General features: G+C 37.5%; 1 protein-coding gene across 1 annotated transcript in view; it reads right to left on the minus strand.

Moving 5' to 3' along the window:
* LOC106881135 (mitogen-activated protein kinase 1) overlaps positions 1-22,072 on the minus strand; it is an 83,835-nt gene that overhangs the window by 22,997 nt on the left and 38,766 nt on the right. The window contains exon 2 of the mRNA XM_052978297.1: positions 4,947-5,073. Within this exon, the coding sequence (XP_052834257.1) occupies positions 4,947-5,073 (127 nt within the window). The remainder of the gene's footprint in view (positions 1-4,946; positions 5,074-22,072) is intronic.

Below are 22,072 nucleotides of genomic sequence, written 5' to 3' on the forward strand. Positions count from 1 at the left end.
GGAATGACCTTTCTATAAAGCTGACTCTTCGGCAGAATTGACTCCCAGAATGACCTTTCTATAAAGCTGACTCTTCGGCAGAATTGACTCCCAGAATGACCTTTCTCTAAAGCTGACTCTTCGGCAGAATGACCTTTCTATAAAGCTGACTCTTCGGCAGAATTGACTCCCAGAATGACCTTTATATAAAGCTGACTCTTCGGCTGGCATAATAACCATAAATCACTTTAGCTTTTGTTGTTACATGTCCAGTTTCTGAAGTTTCTAAACTGATCGTTCTGAGATAAGAATGAATCTTTTTAGTGTTTCACGCAATTCAACAATCCAAAGTTTAGAAGACAAACCCAAAATAAGACTGTTGCAATAGAGGAAAAATCCCCAAGTAATAGCTTCTAATAAGTCTTTAGTTCTTTAAACCCATTGAACCATTATGCCAGGCTAGAAGATAACATGTCGGTATTCCACTCTTGAAGAACTTGAAGAAATGACTATCAGCCACATATAAGAACATCAGGTTAAAAAATAAAACTAATATGACAAACTCAAACTTCAGATGTAATAGACTTGACACAACAATAACCGTCAAAATTGACTGCTGCACTTTTGACAGAATTAGATCTAACAAGGTCAACACAACAATGACTTTGAGGATAGTTCCTTTAATGTTTGATCTAAGGTAACTTTGAGCCATATTTTCAAACCGTTCAGTAACAATCAATTCCTTGTAATCTGACTTTACACCAATCTTGGTGCCATTGATGTTAGCACATCATTATCATCATCCTTCCAAAGCCCACTTCTCATCCTGGCATCAGCTGGACACAGTCTACTGAGGCAGATTTCCTACAACAAGAAATCCTTCTTGTTGCCAATCCTCACCCGTTTCTAAATAAGGTAATGTTTTCCCCACAATTAGACATGTTTTTGCAGAAGACTGGAAATGAAGGACATCACTTGTATGACAGGGACACAACTATTACCCTATATCAAGGCAAGGACACACACACACACACACACACACACAGAGCAAGCTTCCTTTCAGTTTTTATCGACCAAATTCATTAAAAAGCCTTCGGTCAGCCTGGAGTCATAGTAAAATACCATTACTTAAGGTACCATGCAGTAGGACTGAACTCAAAACCATGTGATTGGGAAGCAAATTTTCCACCCGCCCACTCACACCTGCACTGGCTACAAAGCCACCCTAACCATTAGCTTTAGTCCCTGAAAGAGATTGGACTTAGCTAAAGGTATTCAAGGACCAGAATACTAAAAGGGGTGATGGACAAAGTCTGAAGATTTTAGTGATGAGTATGATTATGGTTAGCAAGGAATAAAGGGTACCATCATGTGGGTAAAGGTAGGATTCGTATCCAGTCTTCTGTTTGAAATGAACAAGCAACCACTACTGCAGTAATTATCATTATTAGGTAGTCAAGAAAATATCAAACATTCTTGTAGATTGCTTAAATATGAAACCACCTGAAGCAATTACATTGACTAGGTTTTAATTAGTCAGACAGTTTCTCTAACAGATTTATCAGTTCAGCCACCAGAGGTCACTGTTATCTCAAGAGCCTATGACAGTTGGTAAAACTATTATATCTTTTACCGAAAACTACTTCCTCTATTTTACTTCCTCCCCTCAACTCTCACCTCACCCACAAACAATGTACACAATTACACGCACACATGCACACACTATTCCTCTGGGGCCCTTCTCTTACTCATACATTATTAACAATGACTAACCTTAATATTAACATTAACTACACTAACCCATCATTTTACCCTCCCTTACAAGTAGAGCCCCTCCTTTAAAAAATAGTAAATATATGATGTAAGACTTTTCTCAATGGTTGAAAGTTGTAAGTAAAAGAAAAATAAATATTCCTATGGCTTAGGAAGAAGGAAAGTAATTCATAGAACTTAAGAATAAACCACAAAATGTTTCCTCTCCACCCTCAAAATGATACAGAATATGATCTGGGTGAGGATAATAAACCACAACCAATTATATGAGAAGTTTAAAAATATATTTTATGCCACACTCCATGGCTGTCCAACCCATGACAGCAAGAATAAACCACAGGTGGTAAATTGATTACGGTGGTTATGATGATGATGATGAGCTGTTAAGAACATGTATTCTTGAGTTTGTTAATTTAGGAGGGCAAGGAATAATGTCCACACCTTTTTAGAAAACATAGAACCACGAGAAGTAGAGATAATGGGGACAGGTTACTGCAGATTAATAAAGAAATAAGGATACAAGGAGAGAGAAAAACAACATTTGTATGGACAGGGTGTGTAAGAGATTGTATGAATGAGAAGGAGAATGGGTAGATGTGGAGTGTAGATGTTGGAGACAGACGGAAGACAAGAAGACATGGATTGATGGTAAGTCAGTTTGGAATGATAGTGAAAGATGTCAGTCCAGATTGGGACAGGATACAGATGTGTCTGACTGGTGGACTTTCTGAATAGTTTGAAAAATGATCACGTGAAAATAACAACTGCATGAATCCCTTCATCACTCAATAACAGAATGATCAAGAAATATTGATTTCAAATTTTGGCACAAGGCCAGCAAGTTCAAGGAAGGGATAAGTCGATTACATAGACTCCAGTGCAACTGGTCCTTATTTTATCGGCCCCGAAGAGAAGCAAAGACAAAATGGTCCTCAGTGGCATCTGAACTCAGAATGGACAAAATACCACGAAGCATTTTGCTTGGCATGTTAACAACTCTGCCAGCTTTTTGCCTTAAAATGATCCAGAAATATTGACATGAATAAGACTATCAATTAGTGCAACATCTTTGTAAAATTTTATTCCATTCATGAAAAGACAAAAACAAAAAAAGTGTTCTTTTTTTTTTATTGTAAAGTATTCGATGTATTTATCAAATATATGTAATAGAGGTGAATTCCCAGACAATTGCAAGACAATACTCAAACTTTGTAATCTTAGCTGACACCAGGCACACGACAAGGATTGAAACTGGAGACAACTAGTCACACATGACTAACTCCAGAAGAAGCTGTGTTCCACCCACAACTCTCTATCAAAGGGAAATAGAATGTCAATGACGCCAGTGGATAGATTACAGAATTTAGTTCTAACTTCCCTAGAATCAGTACCAGTGAAATACTAGGGTTGATGATGAATCCAATTAACTAAATCCATCATGGCTTCCAATATTCCAAATTCATATTTACCAACTTCACATTTTGTTTTATGCTTCAGTAGCCAGAAATTGGTTGAAACAATCCTTGTACACACCAACCGATCAGTTCTTTGCTCTTCTAGCGTTTCTTTCTAGGTCATTCTGTGTCTCTCCTATTGGTTTCAAATACTGGCACAAGGCCAGTAGGTTGGAGAGGGGAATAAGTCAATTAATTCGACCCCCCCCCCACGTGCTCAACAGGGACTTGCTTTATCAAGTCTGAGAGGATGAAAGGCAAAGCTGACCTCAGTGGAATTTGAACTCAGAACATAAGGATGGTCGAAATGCCACTAAGCATTTTGCCCAACATGCTAACGAATCTACCAGCTCCACCGCCTTCTGTGACTCGTAGATTGTTGACAGTGTAAGTCCATGTTGTTGTTGTCGTCATCATTTAACATCCCATGTTGGATGCTGGCATGAGTGACAGGACCCAACATGTATGAAAAGAAAGCATCATATTCCAGTCTCTGCTTTGGCATGGGTCCTCAGCTGGATGTCCTTCCTAATGCCAACCACTTTACAGCATGTATTGAGTACTTTTTCTTCTCATGACACCAGCACTGATGAGGTCACCACACAGCCTGCAAGACTTAGATCTCCTTCAACTGAATGGGGCTACAGTAGAGAGGGAGATGGCTTTATGCTATGGGACGAGAGTCTAAAGTGAGAAGAAGGGGCCAAAACAGAATAGGTACCTAAGGGTGGACAAGATGGAATTGAAAAGAGATAAAAGCAATGATGGTGAGATGTGAGAGTGGCCCCTTAAGATGAAATGGTAAGGGGAGAAGAGGGAGTGTGGGTGGGTACAAGTCGCAAGAGTGTATAGGGGAGAGTAAGAGATGGTGATAGGGAATTGGATAAGACTGATAAGTAGGGGAGGTAGATAAGAGAAGCTGACAACTGTAGGGATTGGGTAGGGCTGGAGGCAGGGGGCTGGCAGTGGTGACCAAAGCTACATGAGTTGGGAAAGGTAGGAGAGAGGGTGGTGAAGAGCAGTGTAATCTTTAAAAAATAAAGAAACCAAAGGTTCTAGACAATTTTCACTTGTACATATTACAAAGATGGGCCAAAGAAATAATAATGCTCTGGTTTAAATAGTTTCCTCTATGAAAGTTACAACTTTCTTGTAAGTTACTTGGTGACCCTGTCAATGCAGGTGCTACATGAGAAATACTGGTGCTGGTGCCAGAAGAAGAACACCCAGGGCACTTTGTAAAGTGGTTGGTATTAGGAGAGGCACCTAGCAGTAGAAACCATACCAAAAGAGACAAGCAAAACCTGATGCAGCTCCTAGCCTCGCCAGATCCTGTCCAACTGCTGTCAGTACAGAAAATGAATGTTAATCCATGATGAAGAAATTGGAAGAATACATTTGTCATGGGTTCTTAATTGCTGCATGTAACAAACGGTTATGGGTAGATCCTTACCATATGCAAAGTCAACATCTACACGGATTATTTTGAATATTCTTAAGAATTCTCACATACCTTGACAACTTCTGTCAAAAGTAATGAAGTTGTCCTTCATCTCAATAGACTTTCAATCATCATATGAGAAATTCTCCATTAATTTACCCACAAAGAGGAAGACACATAAAAATTAAGCATCAAGTTTCTGTAATTCTATATTAACAAACCCTGCCAAAGAGACATAAACATTTTATTATCATTATTGTTATTTCAGGAAAGAAAGTGTTTCGTTAAGGTCAACTCACATTTTCATGTTTAAATCTTGTAAGAATCTTAATTTCTCGCAATGTCCTTTGACAATATGTCTGGTGTTCAAATGGGGAGATTTTCTTGATGGCCACTTTCTTCATCGTTTTATTATCAAAAGCTGATCTGTAATAGATAAAAACATTCAACATTATTATTAATAATAATAATAATAATAATAATAATAATAATAGTTTCAAATTTTAGCGCAAGGTCAACAATTTCTGGGAAGAGTAGGAAAATATGGTTCATAAATACATATATTTGTTAAAGACATAGGAACCGACCTACAGCAGAAAACAGAGAAAATACTGTGTTTCCAGTTTCTTCAACTGAATGGTAAAAGAGAAATTTAAGTTTGAAATTTCATTTCTTTCTCTGAATTTTTTAATTTTTAATTTTTATAGGATCACAAATGGAAAATTCTAACCATAAAATGTTGCCAGGATATATAACAGGATATATCACTCCCTACACCTATATAAGGACTCTCAACGACCTCGGACAACTCCTTATGAAGATTCCCACATTCTTTAAATAGCTGCAATTCTACCACAAAGGCTGGGTTTCCTCTTCAAAACCAAATATAACTTCAGCCACAAACAGCTGCTGTGTTGGCCCTTCAAACATCACAAATATCTTTGTCAAATCGGTACACAGGCGTCTACAAAGGTGCACCCACTATACACACACATTGTCTTCATCTAAGAAAACTCTTGATTTATATATCTGACATATTATACAAACATGGAACACTCACACAAAGTGTTCAGAGTCTCTCAGCAAGCCATGGATGTGAAATTATCCAATTTCCAATCAGCACACGTCACCATTCATTAGCTGTTGTGTGAAGCCATGGCTTGGCAAGGAGATCTCACTACTGCAACGAGTTATTCATCTTTGTATAATATATTCAATCTATTCCTCTATACAAAAGTCTACTTTTGTTGTCACATAAATGGTTAATCATTACATGTTTGTATGTATGTATGTATGTACGCATGTATGTATGTATGTATGTATGTACGTATGTATGTATGTACGTACGTACTAGCAGAGACACTCGGCATTGCTCGAGATTAAAATGGTATAGTTTGTATATAATATATTACAGTTATGTTGAAATAGGTGATATGGGAAAGTGCAGCATTAACAAAAAAACATTTGTGGAGTAAATGATGGGCTAATTTGACTAAGCATCATGCGTCTGTTTGGAGTATTTCAGGCCCGAACCTGCGAGGGTTTTGTGATTTTTGAATGCACTGAGAAGCTGTCAGTGGATGTACTCTCTTTTGCAGCAGTCGGCGCTGTGTCTAACACGACCCTTCATCTGAAATGTTGACACCTCCTTCGGGTTCGTTGTCTTACATCACTCATAAAGTAAATTTGGAGGAACTGTGGTTGTTCATTTGGGGGTAACAGGGAACCAGTGAGGTGATAGACTTGCCCTTGAACTTTGACGTCGTCGTAAATTCATGTTTATCTATCTTCTTAGATGCACCAAACAATGTCATTTGCAGAGTTGTATTGTCTGATATTGTTCAGAAAATCCTTTGACTAGATGGAAGTGCCTTCTAGAAGATCCATAAGAGGTTGAGAAGGTGTTGGTAGTGCTGGCAATGTTACCTGAGTGCCTGAGCAGCACATACCATTTGTTTCATTTGAAAATTTTAAAGCTCTATAGAAAAGACAATTTGTGTTTAGCACACCAATTTGGACAGAGTTATTATTTTTATAAGAAAAGGATGTATCATATCTGAAAACAGCTTCAGGAGTTGTGAAGAACAAATTTGTAAGTAGTCTGTTTCTGAGAGCTATTCTATTGGACCTCTGCCTAATCATTAAAACATTGATTTAATGATCCAGCATTAAGTGCTGCAACATGCATTTGCTGATGTTGAGAAAATCTCATCTAGCTTCTCTCTTCAGACTCTCGCATTCGGTTTTCTACAATCCTCCTTGCTTTATACTTGTTTCTGGAGAGATTACGTCTTTTCTTTGGTGGCATATTTCCCCCAATATTATAAACAAAAAATTATGAACATAGAAAGAAATTATACAGTAATCCCTATTTTTGTAAGCAGTTGTATCTGTAAAAATTGAAAGATGTATGTACGTCTATATGAAATGGACGTGTGTGTGTGAGCACACGTATGTGAGAGAGAAAGAGGGTGAGAAAGAGAGATAAAGTGAGTGAGTGAAGGTGTGTGTCATGATGATTGACGTCTTTTAAGGTACACACACATATAGAAAATGTGACATCATCGTATAAAATTTTTACGATAGTTGATTTCTGGAAAAGATTGTTAAACTTTTGAATTGCAAATATGTGAATGGAAATTGAGTTTAATTTGTAGGCAAAATAGTACTGAATCTTTTGATACTCCATACGTCAAAATCTGTAACACGGTTTTCGAAAGCATAAGGAATATATAATATCAATGAGGCAGACCTCTACATGGTAGCTAGACATGGTAGAAATAGCAGCCAAATCTCCCTCAAAACACCCTACTGTCTTAATCCAACAATTCTGCCTATTGTGTAGTTTGAATGAGAAACTGTAACTAAAGATTAAGATTATTAACCCCACAGAGAGAGGAAAGAAGAGAGACACAGCATAGTGACGGTTTTGGCTGACTGTCATCCTGTACCCCCCTTGTTGCTAGCGAAATGGCATGAACCGGCTGTCTGAGCAACTGGTTGTTTTAATGGTGGAACAAACAAGACATAAAGATTACAAAAATAGCGATTCTCACTTTGAAACTAACGATTTTGAAAATTTTTTTAGATTACGGAACGCCCATCTCTCTCATGTATCCATGTTTAAAATTTCAGCATGATCGGATGAACAATACTCAAGTATTAAGTGCACAAACAGACAGACAGATGGAACAGATTTTATATAAGATAAATAATATATAAGTATATGCATATATACATACATATATGTACATACCTACATATATATGTATATATACATGCATATATGGATACAGGACATCAAAGAAACATGGACAGAGTGAGAAAGAAGAACATAAAAAATAAAAACAAACATTTTTTCGAACAATGAAAGAAAGAAACAAACAAACAGAGAAACGAGACAGGCAACATAAAGAACATTCCCTTCATCAGCTGTCCCCTGTTTTATCTACTCCGCGTTTCGAACGTGGGGACAAGACAAGACGCGACTTTGTTAAAACAGTCCTTCCCGCAAAGTAAATTAAATAAAATTTGGGATTTTTTGAGGAGGGTGAAAGTAGGAACAAAAACAGGACAGTAAGAACAAAACAGTAAAAGCAAACGGTGAGGGGCTGTTAAGCCAAGACAATGTGAAGTGGTGAACACTGGAAAAACGAGCTTTGAGAAGAGACAGGCAAAAGCATGTCTTGTCTTTGGGAAGGAAGTGGAAGAAAGAAAGATGGATGGCCGTTGGTCACGTGTGAACAACGAGAGAGTCAAGGAAGAAGAGTGAGAGAGAGAGAGAGGGAACAGTGAAGGGGAGAGGAGAAGAATAGGGAAAGGGTGGAAGAGAAAAACAGAAAGGAAGAGCACTAGAGAGGGAGATAGATAGAAAGAATAGAGGTAGAATAAGAGTGCGCATTGTAATTATTAAGTCAAAACTTACTTGGAAATGGATGTGTGGCGATCATATAATAATATAAATAATATATAAACATATGCATATATACATACATATATGTACATACCTACATATATATGTATATATACATGCATATATATCACCACTAAACTGTGTCCATTCCCTGTCATTTCAAGCAATGGCATCAACAGCCGCTTCTGTTCATTCCAATTTGCTCACTTTACATAAGACTGTTACCTAACATTGCACAACCCATTTGATAACCCCTCCCCCCACTCATATAATCCACATTGTTGTCAGATCTTCAGAACTTCCATACAGCAACAACCCTAACTACAACACAACATCTCTATCTGTCTGGTTATTCCTCTTCCACATTCTAAGAGAACATTCAAAGATTACTGTTACCGATCCTCCTCTTTGGATGAATTCAATTTTAAAAATCCAGCAAATTACATAATATTCATCTTCCACCAAATAAAAGACATATTTGATTGTACATAAAAAGAATATTTTAATATTGTGGTAAAACGGCAACAACAAACAGAAATAAGAATTTTAAATAATAACTACAGAAGCATTTTTCTATCAAAATACTTTGAGACTATTATTTATCTTTCAACTTATGCTTTATTTTCAAGTTAGTTTTTCTCTTATGGAATGTGAAAATGTAAATGAGATAATGAAAATTTATAGAAGAAAATATTTCTCAGCATTAAATAAACATAGCAGCAACAGCAGAAGCATCAATTTCAAAGAAGAAGAATTATCAAACTTCTTCCTCTGTCAAATTATGTTTATACGAGATTAGGAAAGTGAAGAATTCCTCAGACCACGACCCATGTTTTCTTCTGTCTCTCAATTAGAACAACTTCCAATACTTAAATAGAAAATGATTAATCTTACTCGTAAATATTAGAAGCCTTGGTTTTCACTTTCTTGTAATCTTACCTGAAAACAAACACTCTTGAAGAATGCAGTCATTATCATAACTCTTTTACGGTAATACATTACTTACTAAAATTCACACACACACACCTTAATAAAACCATAGTTACAGTGTATTAGTTTTTGGAACTGCCTGACTAAATACTTCTCAAGATACTAATAAATGAAAATAAAATCAAGACAATTATCCAAAATCAATCAAATTTATCAATATAAAAATATTTCGGAAGATCTTTTTATTGTTTGTAGCTATCTCAGTAACAGATGACAGCAATGTCATTATGACAGCTGGCGACATTAACGGGCATGTTGGTCAACACTATGCTGGCTACTCTGGAGGTTAAGGGAATGGTACAAGACATGTAAAAGAATCAAGATTGCTGGAGTTCTGTGATGCAAATGATCTCATGATTTGAAACCTTATCTTCAGGAGATGTCTCAGACACCTGACTGCTTACCAATCAAGTAAGAACAAGACAGACTTTACTCTAACCATGCAATGGAATAGACAAAGGATTATAAAATGTCCTTTTGAAGAATGAACCATCCAGGTAGATCAGTGGTTAATGGTCTTGAAATAAGATTCACAGACAAAAGATTCTTTGGAGAAAGAAGAACTGAAAGGTGAAAAATCTTTCAATCATTTCTGCATTTAGAGAGATATTTACCAATGCCTAGGGGCAATAAGGAAGAGGAGATAGAGATTTATAACATGGGAACAAGATTAAAAGTTTCTATGAGATGATCTATGAGGGGGGGGGGGAAAGACCAAACCTGTGGCTGGTGTGTAAAAACATGGCAATGGAACAGTTCTGTGCCAGAGCAACAAAGAGACAGGATTGGAAAGACTGGAAATTTAAGGGGTTATCAGGGAACAAATATCAAAACAGCTAGAAGAGAAGTTTAAACCTTTGTACAAGCCATGTACAGAGTTGCTGCAGTCAGCAAGGTGAGACTCAGCAAGGTGAGACTCAGCAAGAAATTCAAGTGCTGCCTGACGATTGGCTCCCATGCACCATTTGAGCATGGTCGATACCAGTACTGCCTGATTGGCCCCCATGCCAGTAGCATGTAAAAAGCACCCCCTATACTCTTGGAGTGATTGGCATTAAGCAGGGCATCCAACTGTAGAAATCTTGTCAAATCAGACTGAAGCCTGGTGTAGCCTCCTGGTTTGCCAATCCTCAGTCAAACCGTCCAACTCATGCCAGCATAGAAAGTGGATGTTAAATGATGATGATGATGATGTTGATGAAAGCAGAAGCTCATCAGGACTTGGTTCTCGATCCACCACCACCACTATTTATTATAGCCTCTAAACTATAACAGAGGAATTTCGGATTGACTAGCCTTAAGAAGTTCTGTATACTGACAGCTCTTAGAGGAGAATCAGTAAAAGAATTGAAATAAATTTCAAAGAGAAGCAAAACGTGGAAATTGAAAGATCTTAGTTAACAAAAGCAAAATATGAAGGGAGAAGACAGGACCCTGATACAATCAAAGAAATGGTCATGCTTATTTGCAGAAAAGGTTTCAGTAAAAATTCTATAGGGTGGGCCCAGTATAAACAATGGACTCACAAAAGATGTAGTGGGATCACAAGCAGGTTAATAGGAAAAGTAGATTTCATGTGAGAAGGTACACCACTAGAGAAATAGGTACTGTCTCAAATGTCAAGACAGCTCCCTTGAAGTTGACAACTTTTGTTACTTGGGTACCCTAATTAGCAGTAGGAGTGGCTGTTCAGAAAGTATAGAAGTCAAAATACAGGGTTGGGGAAAGTTGACAAAGCTGTTGCCTTTGTTGGCAACAAATGGCTTCTCTCTAAAAATGAAGGACAGATTATATGAAGTTTGAATGCAAAATGTTTTGCTGTGAGACACGGGACGTGAAGATTGATACTGTGTGAAGACCAGAAAGAAATGAAGCAAGTAAGTCTCCCATGAAAAACATTCATGTTAAAAAAGGAAGGACACATAGTACGATGTGACCCTAGATATACGCAAGTCATCATCAAAGCACTGAGGATAAAAAAAAAGCCCTTCATTAGGGATGTGCCGGGGATGAACACGAATTAAGGATATGGATAAAGACTTTAAAAAGATAAATGGAAAAAGGAAATAAGTTTGGATTTAGGATGAAAGTGAACTGGATCATCAAGATTATACATATTAATCGCTGGTAAGGAGGACACAGTATTTTATTTTGCAATCATAATATTTACAAATCAATCTTGTCACTGTCTTTTGTGTTAGCAGTGCAATATTCTCTCTACAGGTTTTCTGTACTCTAAAGAAACTCTATTAGAGATGAAGATAATACTGATGACACTCTAACCGTTTCATTACCAAGTACACTGCTGAAGTACACTGTCCTTTCTTTCTATTAATTTTGAAAATAATGAAGAATTTAGTAAAATAATTTTGTCATTATTAAACTGGTGTCTGGAACAAGGATTAACATATTTTTGTTGGAAAGTTTTAATTCAGATCGTTTTAAAGCAGGAAGTGTGAATGCTAGAAGCAGGGGCAGTCTCAGGTGGGCTGCTATCAAAAGTGACAGGTCACAGTTGAGTGATTTGTACTTATTAAACACTAGCTCTGTCAATGTATGGTAGAGGCAAAACCAGATTTCAGTAAGAGGGGGGAGGGATTCTTTTTTCTTTTTGTGTTCTTTTTCCTGAATTTAAGAAAACTGGTTTTCACACAGGAATGTTTGATGAATAACAAAACCAAGATATTAATGCACATTTCTTAAATGACTTGAAAGATAAGCAGGATAAGCAATGAGAAAATTATTTTCTCTAAGATTGCATTTACATCACAGCACAAGAGCAAACATTTACTCCCCCTCCCCTCCCACCTCTCTCTCTCTCCAGTCATTTTTTTTCCCTTAGCCATACATTTACATTGTTTTTAACATGCCTGTGAAAAGTTTGAGACTTGTAAAATGACTCCCCTCTATTTTCTTCTCTGCCTACCTACTTATCTACCTATCTATTTATCTATCTACCTCACTACCTTTATCTATCTATCAAGCCAACCCTCTCTCTCTCTCTCTCACTCACTCACTCTATCTATCTATCAATCTATCGATTTATCTATCTACCTTTATCTTATCTAGCTAAACATTTCTCTCTCTCACACTCTCTCAGTATAATCTATCTACCTTTATCTAACTAGCTACTTTTATCTCTATCTCTCTCTCTCTATGCAACTAACTTCATTTCTCTGTCTTCCTCATTCGAAGCCTGCCATCTCTAGCCAGCAGAAACCACTTAATTATAACATTTATATAGATTCCGATGATCAACTTAAGCACGGTTTTATGCGCAAACTTTATCCTAATCTATTTTACTTGGGTGTCTTTAAATACAACTTGCTTTTCTAATTAGCTTGAAATCAGCCAAGGTATAACAATGCTATTTCCTTACAAACCAAACATATTGAAGCTGTTCTCCGTAGCGTTTCGTAGACATCAGCCCGAACAGGCTTTTCCATACAATCTCACATTAGTTGGTCATCTGTACAAAAATGAAACTATTTTATTTGCTAATTTCACTGCAACTATCACTGTTAGGTGGTTGGTGTCAGGAAGAGCATCCAGCCGTAAAACCCTGCCAAAACAGATAGCGGAGCATGGGGCAATCTTCTGCTCAGTCATCCCCTGTCAACCCTCCCACCCATGCCAACATGGAAATTGGATGAATGATGATGATGATAATGTGTGTGTCTGCATCTACATACACACGCACAGACATGGTATATCATTAGCATTTTTTTTAATGTCCATTATTTCAATTTTGCGTTGAGTCAGGTGGAATTTAACAGATTTTTCTAAGTCCAGGTGCCCTTCCTATCACCAACCATCATCTGTTTCCAACCAAGGTGATATCCCCCCCACCCCATGGCCAGACATGTTTTACACAAAAGACTGGGAATGAACAACATTCGTTTACAATAATCATGCAATGTCAAAACAAGGACAAACACAAACAGGCTTCTTTCAGTTTCCATCTACCAAATCCACTCACAAGGCTTTGGTCAGTAAAGGGCTCTAGAAGACATTTGCCCAAGGTACCATGCAATGGGACTGAACCCAGAACCAAGAGGTTGGGAAGCCATCCAGCATATTAATTAAAAAAAAAACATCTTGACTTCTCTTTTGAAAACAGACAACTTAAGAGTATTATGGTGTTTATTTTATGAAAGCTAACAGGAATTTATGTTAATCAGCAGGAAAAGTATTTGAAGGATCGGAGCCGACCAAACATGTTTGCAGTAAACTAGTAGGGTGCCATATTGATTAACAAGCCACTAAGAGAGACATCACAAAGGCACCATGGCTTGGTGGTTGGGGGCATTTGGCTCATGGTGGTAGGTTAAAAGTTCGTTTCCTCTTCACACGCACTATCTCCTTGAGCAAGACACTTCATTTCACATTGCTCCAGTCCACTCGGCTGGCACAAATGGTGCAGACATGTATTTCAAAGGGCAGCCTAGTGACATTCTGTGTCACACTGAATCCCTGAAAATTACATTAGGGTCCACATGTCTGCACAGTGCTTGCATGTTAATTTCACAGGGTACTGTTCTGTTGATCATATCAACTGGAACACTCGTTGTCGCAACTGACAAAGGGCCAGCATGAGAAACACCCTTACATAACAAATACACTTCCACAAGCCAATATAAAAATATTCAAAATTTGTAAAAGATTCGAATAAAGAATAGGGATCACAAACATTTTTTGAAAAGGATTAAAAATATTCTACTTAATTTGGAACATACAAAAAAAAAAACAAAAAAAAAAACACTATTAAATTTCTGAAATTAATAACCTTAAAATACTTATGATTTAAAATGTATTAAATAAGAAATAATGATATCTGCATGTATGTATATACACAAATACTGTGTGTATACATATACACCTATTACTTCAACAAGAACAACATTACCCAGTATAGCAAAAAAACCATAACAACCTCTTTTAGATTAATTTTAGTCTGATATTCATTTTATTTCAGTTGCAACGAAGACTCACAACGATCCTTAAATATTCAAATAACGCTAATATGGTTGATTTCTAGGTTAAATCCATAACATTTACTGGCACATATTGAAATGTTTGAAGTGACTAGGTTACCAACTGACAAATGATAAAACTAGACACCTTGTTTTTATACTTGTGCTACAAACAGAAGTACACCCTACTTACTCTAGAACAGCTTAACCTGTTTGCTTTCACACACATGCACACGCGCACACACACACACGCGCGCGCGCGACAATACTTATATTTATATATATATACTTCTTTCTGCTGATAATACAGTTTGAAAATGAACTGTTTTCCACAATATTGCATCAACTTTTTTCTCATTCGCTGTAATGATTAAGATAACCAGTTAATTAATTAATGACTGCCTTGTTTAACTTGATATCCTTCTTTGAAGAAGATTCATAAATAAAAGCATAAAACCTAATTTCAACAATTTATACAAAAATAACTATTCACACACACACACACAACATCATACTAAATTACATTTCACATTAAATATGAACTTGTTCAGAGAGAAGACAATTTAAGTATCTTATACGCTAAATGCGGAATTTATGAAACAATAATTGCAGATAATACAAACTTAGCTCTAACTTCAACCAAGAGTCTTCTTAGAACCAATTCTATGCCTGAAATAGGATTCAACTAGTAGCAACACAAACTGTCTAAAAACATAATCTGCTTTCAGAAAATAAATAATAAACTACTCTAAACAAAAAAGAAAAAAAAGAAATCAATTCATTTCAGCTTAATTAACATTAAGAAGGTAGCGAAGTTTAATACTTGCCCTAGACATTGGTGAACTGATTAAAGTTAAATATGTAAAATATATGAACAACAAACTCTACAGAACAGAAATAAAATGTTAATAGTCTCGTTAATATTTACTAATTAATGGCATTAGTCAACACTGAAACAGTAACCACAAGAAATAAAGATAATATTCCTACTAGTTCATGTTGTAGACTTCACTCATACTCATACATCTCATTTGTAATAACCTACACTCATACAAGCTGCACTCACATTCACAAAGCACCCCTAACTTGTTCCAGTTTCAGGACTGTAAGGAAGAACGGCTACAACTGTGGCCATTAGTTGGTTGTCTCAGATAAGGATCTTTGCAAACCTTGTCACCTCACACAACCAATATTGATACTGGCATATTTTATCCAATATTGAATTGTGTTTTGTGAAAGGCTATTACTCAGATATTGGAATTATATTCTATATTTTCCAACTTCTGTCCATGCACCCAAAGGGCTAACCAGGTCATAATATTGGCAGGAGACACGTGTTGTCATCTCCATCAGTGATAATATCCTATAATTATCTGTAGTTGTTTCACTAAAGTCACACTAACTACACCACCACCACCATATGTGTGTCCAAGTTCAGTTACTGATGTAGTCATGGTGCTTGATTCAGCAGAAAGTCTGGCAGAGTGAAAGAGGAGATCACGGTCTGTACAGTATGAGATCTGGGTACCAGGTGGTGGCTTTGGTCATCACAACTCCAAACACAGATGAGTGAGAGAAAAGAATAGAGAAGCAATTCTACAGCTCTAACTTGCTCTAGTTCCCATTTAAAACTGTGAAGGAAGACTGACACTAAGCAAAAGGTTTGGTGTAATTTCAGGGAATCTTTGTAAGCAGCCAAGTTTAACAGTTTCCATTTATGGAATCAAAGAAAGCCATGTGCAGAGGTTTGTGTTACTCAAAGCATTTCTCTTGTAAGTGGCTACAAAAGATGCACCACTGCCTCTGAAAAGAACATTTCAAAGACTTGTGACAATGCAACCAATGAAAGATCACCCTTGCACAAGTTTAAGAATAGACGGCCTAGTTGCATCATCTAACACCTCCAAAACTAAAGCAAAGAAAAAAAAAACCTGGGGGGGGGGTCTGATGGGATCCTGTCTGAGATGTATTCACTTGAGAAGGGAGGCTTAACAACAATGGTTCACATACTGCTTCTGCTAATTTGGACACAAGAGGAAATCAGATATTTGACCATTTGAAGAAGGGAGGTAAACCAGATTGTAACAACTACAGAATAATCTCACTTGAGTCAACTGCTGGTGAGAATTTTGCTCAACTGATTCGTCCCATCACCAGAAACTCTCTGAATTTTCAATCATTGTATTTTAATTCTGCTAGTCATTCTATTAGTATGTTAAATGGTGTACAAGGCTCTATTGGGCAGTTAATCACTAAAAATTGGTATTACTATTACAGCAGCAAGCGAACTGGCAGACCGTTAGCTCACTGGACAGAATGCTTCGTGGTATTTTATCCATCTTTATGTTCTGAGTTCAAATTCCACTGAAGTTGATTTTGCCTTTCATCCTTTCAGAGTCAATAAAATAAGGAACAGCCAGTAGGGGGGCTCTGAAAGGGGGTCTCACGGAGTAACGTCCCTGCCTTCCTGAGCTAGTTTTTTCACCACATTTCTTAAAAACTGTGGTAGAGGCCTTGGTCTCGGGACCACTTGTGTCTAGAAACTGAGGTTCTGGTGTAAGCAAGGGTATGCTCCCTGTAGAAAATCCAGCTCCAAAAAAGCCTCATGATAGCAAAGGAAAATTAGGCACCAGCCAGCCCAAAGGTTGGGGTGGGCTGCACCTGCCTACCTCAGTTGCTATGGCATTGAGGTAGATCCGGCCACCCCCATTAACAGGGACAAAACCCAGATTTAAAACACTGAATGATGATGATGATGATGATGATAAGTGGCGTTGATGTAATCAACAAGCCCCACCCCTCAAAACTTCAGGTCTAGTGCCTATAGTAGAAAGGATTATCGTTATCAGTAGAATTACAAGCAGAAATACCATCCTCAGTTTTCTACAAGTCAATCATGATATTACAATCATCATCATGTTCTGCTTTGATTCTGTCAGTCTGCAGATCCAACATGTGCGGATTCTACCTTGGAATTGGTTGAGGAATATTAAGAAAATATACAAGTGCTCTCCCATGGTAAGTAAATATAAAAAATATGTAAACCAAAAGGGAAACTTAATGATTGAAACAATGTCGAAATAAAAGACTTTTCTGAAGGAAGAAGTTTCTCATGTTATGCCAACAATGTTGGAGAACAAGAACATTGGAGAGAAAGCATCAACAGAAATATTTGAAAATTAGCAACTGAGTTGAAGTTCTGTTGTATAAAGTCTTCTCTTTATGAGAGAGTGAGACAGACAGACAGACAGATAACTGCAGTGAGATCAAACAAATGAAGTACAAAGCAGAAGTATTTTAAGTAAATTAGTGATTTTAAAAGTATCCGTTTAATTGAAATTTATAATGACAAGAGAAGAAGTCATTGACGAATGCTTTCCCATACAAGTTTTACATAAATTTAGTTTGACTGAATTATTAAGCAACGATAATTAGTTGATGAGCAAAACTTTAATGTTCATTTATGTTAGAATAATGCTCATTCATCCACTCACCCACCCCTCTCTCCCATCCACACACACCCCCAGTTCTCCTACCCCCCCTCACACTTCTATTCAGCTCAGATCTTAAGGCTCTTCCCATGATCCCTCATCATTACTATTTTTACCTCTTTCCTGCTCCACCCATCCACTGCCACCCTCTCTTCTAGCAAAAAGCCTTTTTTGTTTTTTGGCCCCTTCTACCATATTTTAACCCCACCGCCTACCCTCTCTTCTGTAACCCCAATTGGATGGGGGTCTTAATCATATAAGCTGCATAAGGGCCTCGCTAGTGCCATGAAAAAAGCACCAAGTACATGCCATAAAATGGTTGGCATTAAGAAGGGCATCCAAGTGTCAAAGCAGACACTGAAATAAGAGGTTGGGGTTCAAATCTGTTGGGTCCTTTGAAACTGTCCGACCCAAATCAACATAGAACACGGACGTTAAATGTTGGCGATGATGGAAAAAGATGCAGGATACAACCAACACATCCAGATTACAAATGGACATCATACTCTATTGACCCGTCCTGATGGCAGAAGAATCACATCTCTTAAGATAATTGCTTCCAAGTTGTAGAAATATGCTGTTGAGTGAGAGAATTAAAACCCGTTTCACCAATTCCATTCAATAACTGAATTGGGTGGATGAAGAATAGAGGGTGGGCAGAGAATGTATATATATATATATGGTGATCAATAGTAAAAGGGTGGACAGATTAGAGGGTGATGAGCAATGACTGGGTGGATGTACAATACAATTTGATCAGAAGAGTAACAGGGTGGACAGAGAGAGAGCAGAGTAATCACCAGTAATTTACATAACAAGCACACATTATTATTATTATTATTATTATTATTATTATACGCACCACATTTTTTTAATTTTTCTCACAGCCATTGTTGTTAAACAAGAAATATTTCTTTTCTTTGAGTTCAGCAATTTTTTTTTTTAATCACATTTAGATATGGGAATGAAGTTGTAATGACAAATACATGGTTGTCATCACCACCACCACCACCACCACCAGCAGCAGCATCGTCGTCAGTATTGTTGTCATTGTCATCATCACCATCATTGTCATCACTGTACATCTGCTTTCCCATGCTAGCATGAACGTGTTTTACACCCGATACCTTTTAGCTGTGTCTTATGACAGAAAACCAGGAGAGACACAACCAGACAAATGTCCTCCTACCCTTGTAACAATACTATACTCTCAGAGTAGACGAATATAGAGCTTGGAGAATAATTAACAGTGTTTTATAACCCAGACATCAAATATGTCTGTTTCAAGAATTATAAAAGAAAAGGAATAAAAAAAAGTTTATTTTAATAAACACATGAAATAAAACATCAACTGCTTGGTTATTCTTAGCAAGTGGTCTCATTAATGAATGATTAACCAAGTGAAGTTTAGACAAGAGAAGTAACACTTATTTGAGTAAAGTAGAACGAAGAGGCCACACATTGGTCTAAATGAAAGGAAACAACAACAACTGGGAGGGAAAACAAAGCCACAAAGATGACTTCTAGTTTGTTATAAATACAATGCAATCATTAATAGATTGTAATCTCTGACACCCAAAACTATTTCAAAGGAAATAAATGGCCGTAGCTTAGTATATTATTGATTTAAAATTTTGGCATAAGGTCACCAATTCCGTTGGGGGAGGGGGGGGGGGGGGGGGGTAAGTTGATTACATTGACTCCAGTACTTAACTGGTACTTATTTTATTGAACCACTACTGCAAAAGTGATGAAAGGTAATGAGGACCTCAGCAAAATTTGAACTCACAACGTAAAGACAGACAAAATGCCACAAAGCGTTTTGCCCAGCCAAGGAACAATTCTGCCACCAAGTTTACTATACTATTAACTGTTTGTAGCTGTGTGGTTAAGAAGTTTACTTCTCAACCATAGGGTTTTGGGTTCAGTCCTATTGAGTGGCACCTTGGACAAGTGTCCTCTTTTATAGCCCAGGGATGGCTGAAGTCTTGTCAGTGGATTCTGTAGATGGAAACTGGAAAAAGCCCATTGTACACACACACACACACATAGGTGTGTGTGTGTGTGTGTGTGTGTGTGTGTGTGTATACGTGCTCTTGTCATCTTCTCATGTGATGGTTGTAAACAAGCCTCACTGGTACCCAAGAGACATTGATCATTTCCAATCTTCTGTGAAAAACATGTCTTGTCACAGGGAAATCTGATCTTGCTTGGAAACAAGTGAAGGTTAGCAACAAGAAGGGCATCCAAGTCTAGAAAATCTACCAATTCCAACTGACCCATGGAAGCATAGGTCTGTGAAAATATGGATGATGATGATGATGATGACACCCCCACCCCTGTGACTTACTCGGTGCCCTCACTAGCACTGGTGCCACAAAGAAAGCATCCAGTACACTCTGTAAAGCGGTTGGAATTAGAGGAAGGGCAGAAACCAAACCAACACAGACATTGGGAGCTTGGTGTAGTCTTCTGACTTGCCAGATCCTGTCAAACCATCCAACCCATGCCAGCATGGAAAGAGGACATTAAATGATGATGATGATGATGATATTCTCTTATTTTCTACACCTACCTGACAACCTATTTATTAGTATGTGCATGCTACACACACACACACACACATATATATCATCATCGTCGTTTAACGTCCACTTTCCATGCGAGCATGGGTTGGACGATTTTTGATTGAGGACTGGTGAAACCGGATGGCTACACCAGGCTCCAATCTGATTTGGCAGAGTTTCTACAGCTGGGTGCCCTTCCTAACGCCAACCACTCCAAGAGTGTAGTGGGTGCTTTTACGTGCCACCAGCACGAAGGCCAGTCAGGTGGTACTGGCAACGGCCAAGTGTAATAAATGGTGTATTTTACATGCCACACATTGGTTCTCAGCCTCCGTGAATGTAAGTAGGTAGGTATAGAAAACAAGAAAATCAGTGTGTATTGAAAGAGTAGACAGATTACACTGTGATGAGGCTGGGAGTCATATTTTAAAATAAATTATTAGTTAGTTGGAGGTTTATTAAGAAAAAAACGCAAATTAATCAGTAAGACGAAGAGGAGATCAATGAAAGAAGCAATGTCTTTCCTTTCACAACCACAAGACACATTAATGAAATCACTTCCCAAAAATCTGTGTTTGTTTCTACAAAGAAGAGAGGTGGGGGCAATACACTGAGCTGAATCTTGTCCAGTGAATCACTGGTACCAATGTTATTGATTCAGAGTAAAGAGAAATGACAATAAACCATTGCTATTAGTATCCCTTGGGTGTTTCCATCATCATCATCATCCTCCTTTAACATCTGCCCTCCATGCTGGCATGGGTTAGACAGTTTGACAGAAGCTGGCAAGCCAGAGGGCTGCACCAAGCTCTGGTAGTGTTATAAACCCAATGAACTGGCGTTTGTTTGTCTGTTGATATTATTTGGACACAAAGAAGTAGTGACATGTGGAAATTAGAACCCAAACACAAAGAATGATGATTATGCTGTCTACAGACTCAGTTCCACAACGATTAACGACTAATGGTACAATGTCCGTTTCCTCAGAGATCAGTCATAAATATAAAGCAAACATTTAAAAATTTCCTATGATTGACAACAGTTCAGTGCTTAATGAAAATAACTTAGGAGCAATTAAAAAAAAAAAAAAAAACTAGGTTAATAATTTAGAGTGAATTATTATTACAAGATGACAGTGGCTGCTTTTGACATTCCTCAACTGGTTAATATGAATCAATGAGAGTTTCTAGATAAACACGGACTTGAATAACTGAGGTAAAAGATTCAGCAATGGTTGCTAACATACAATATATAATATACACTACACACACACACACACACATATATATATATATATATAGGCACAGGCATGGTTGTGCGGTAAGAAGCATGCTTCCCAACCACATGGTTCCGGGTTCAGTCCCACTGCATGGCACGTTGGGCATCTTCTGCTATAGCCTCAGGCCGACCAGAGTCTTGTGAGTGGATTTGGTAGATGGAAACTGAAAGAAGCCTATCATATATATATATATATATATATATATATATATA

The sequence above is a fragment of the Octopus bimaculoides genome, chromosome 1 (genome assembly GCF_001194135.2).
Source record: "Octopus bimaculoides isolate UCB-OBI-ISO-001 chromosome 1, ASM119413v2, whole genome shotgun sequence".
In the NCBI taxonomy this organism is placed as follows: domain Eukaryota; kingdom Metazoa; phylum Mollusca; class Cephalopoda; order Octopoda; family Octopodidae; genus Octopus; species Octopus bimaculoides.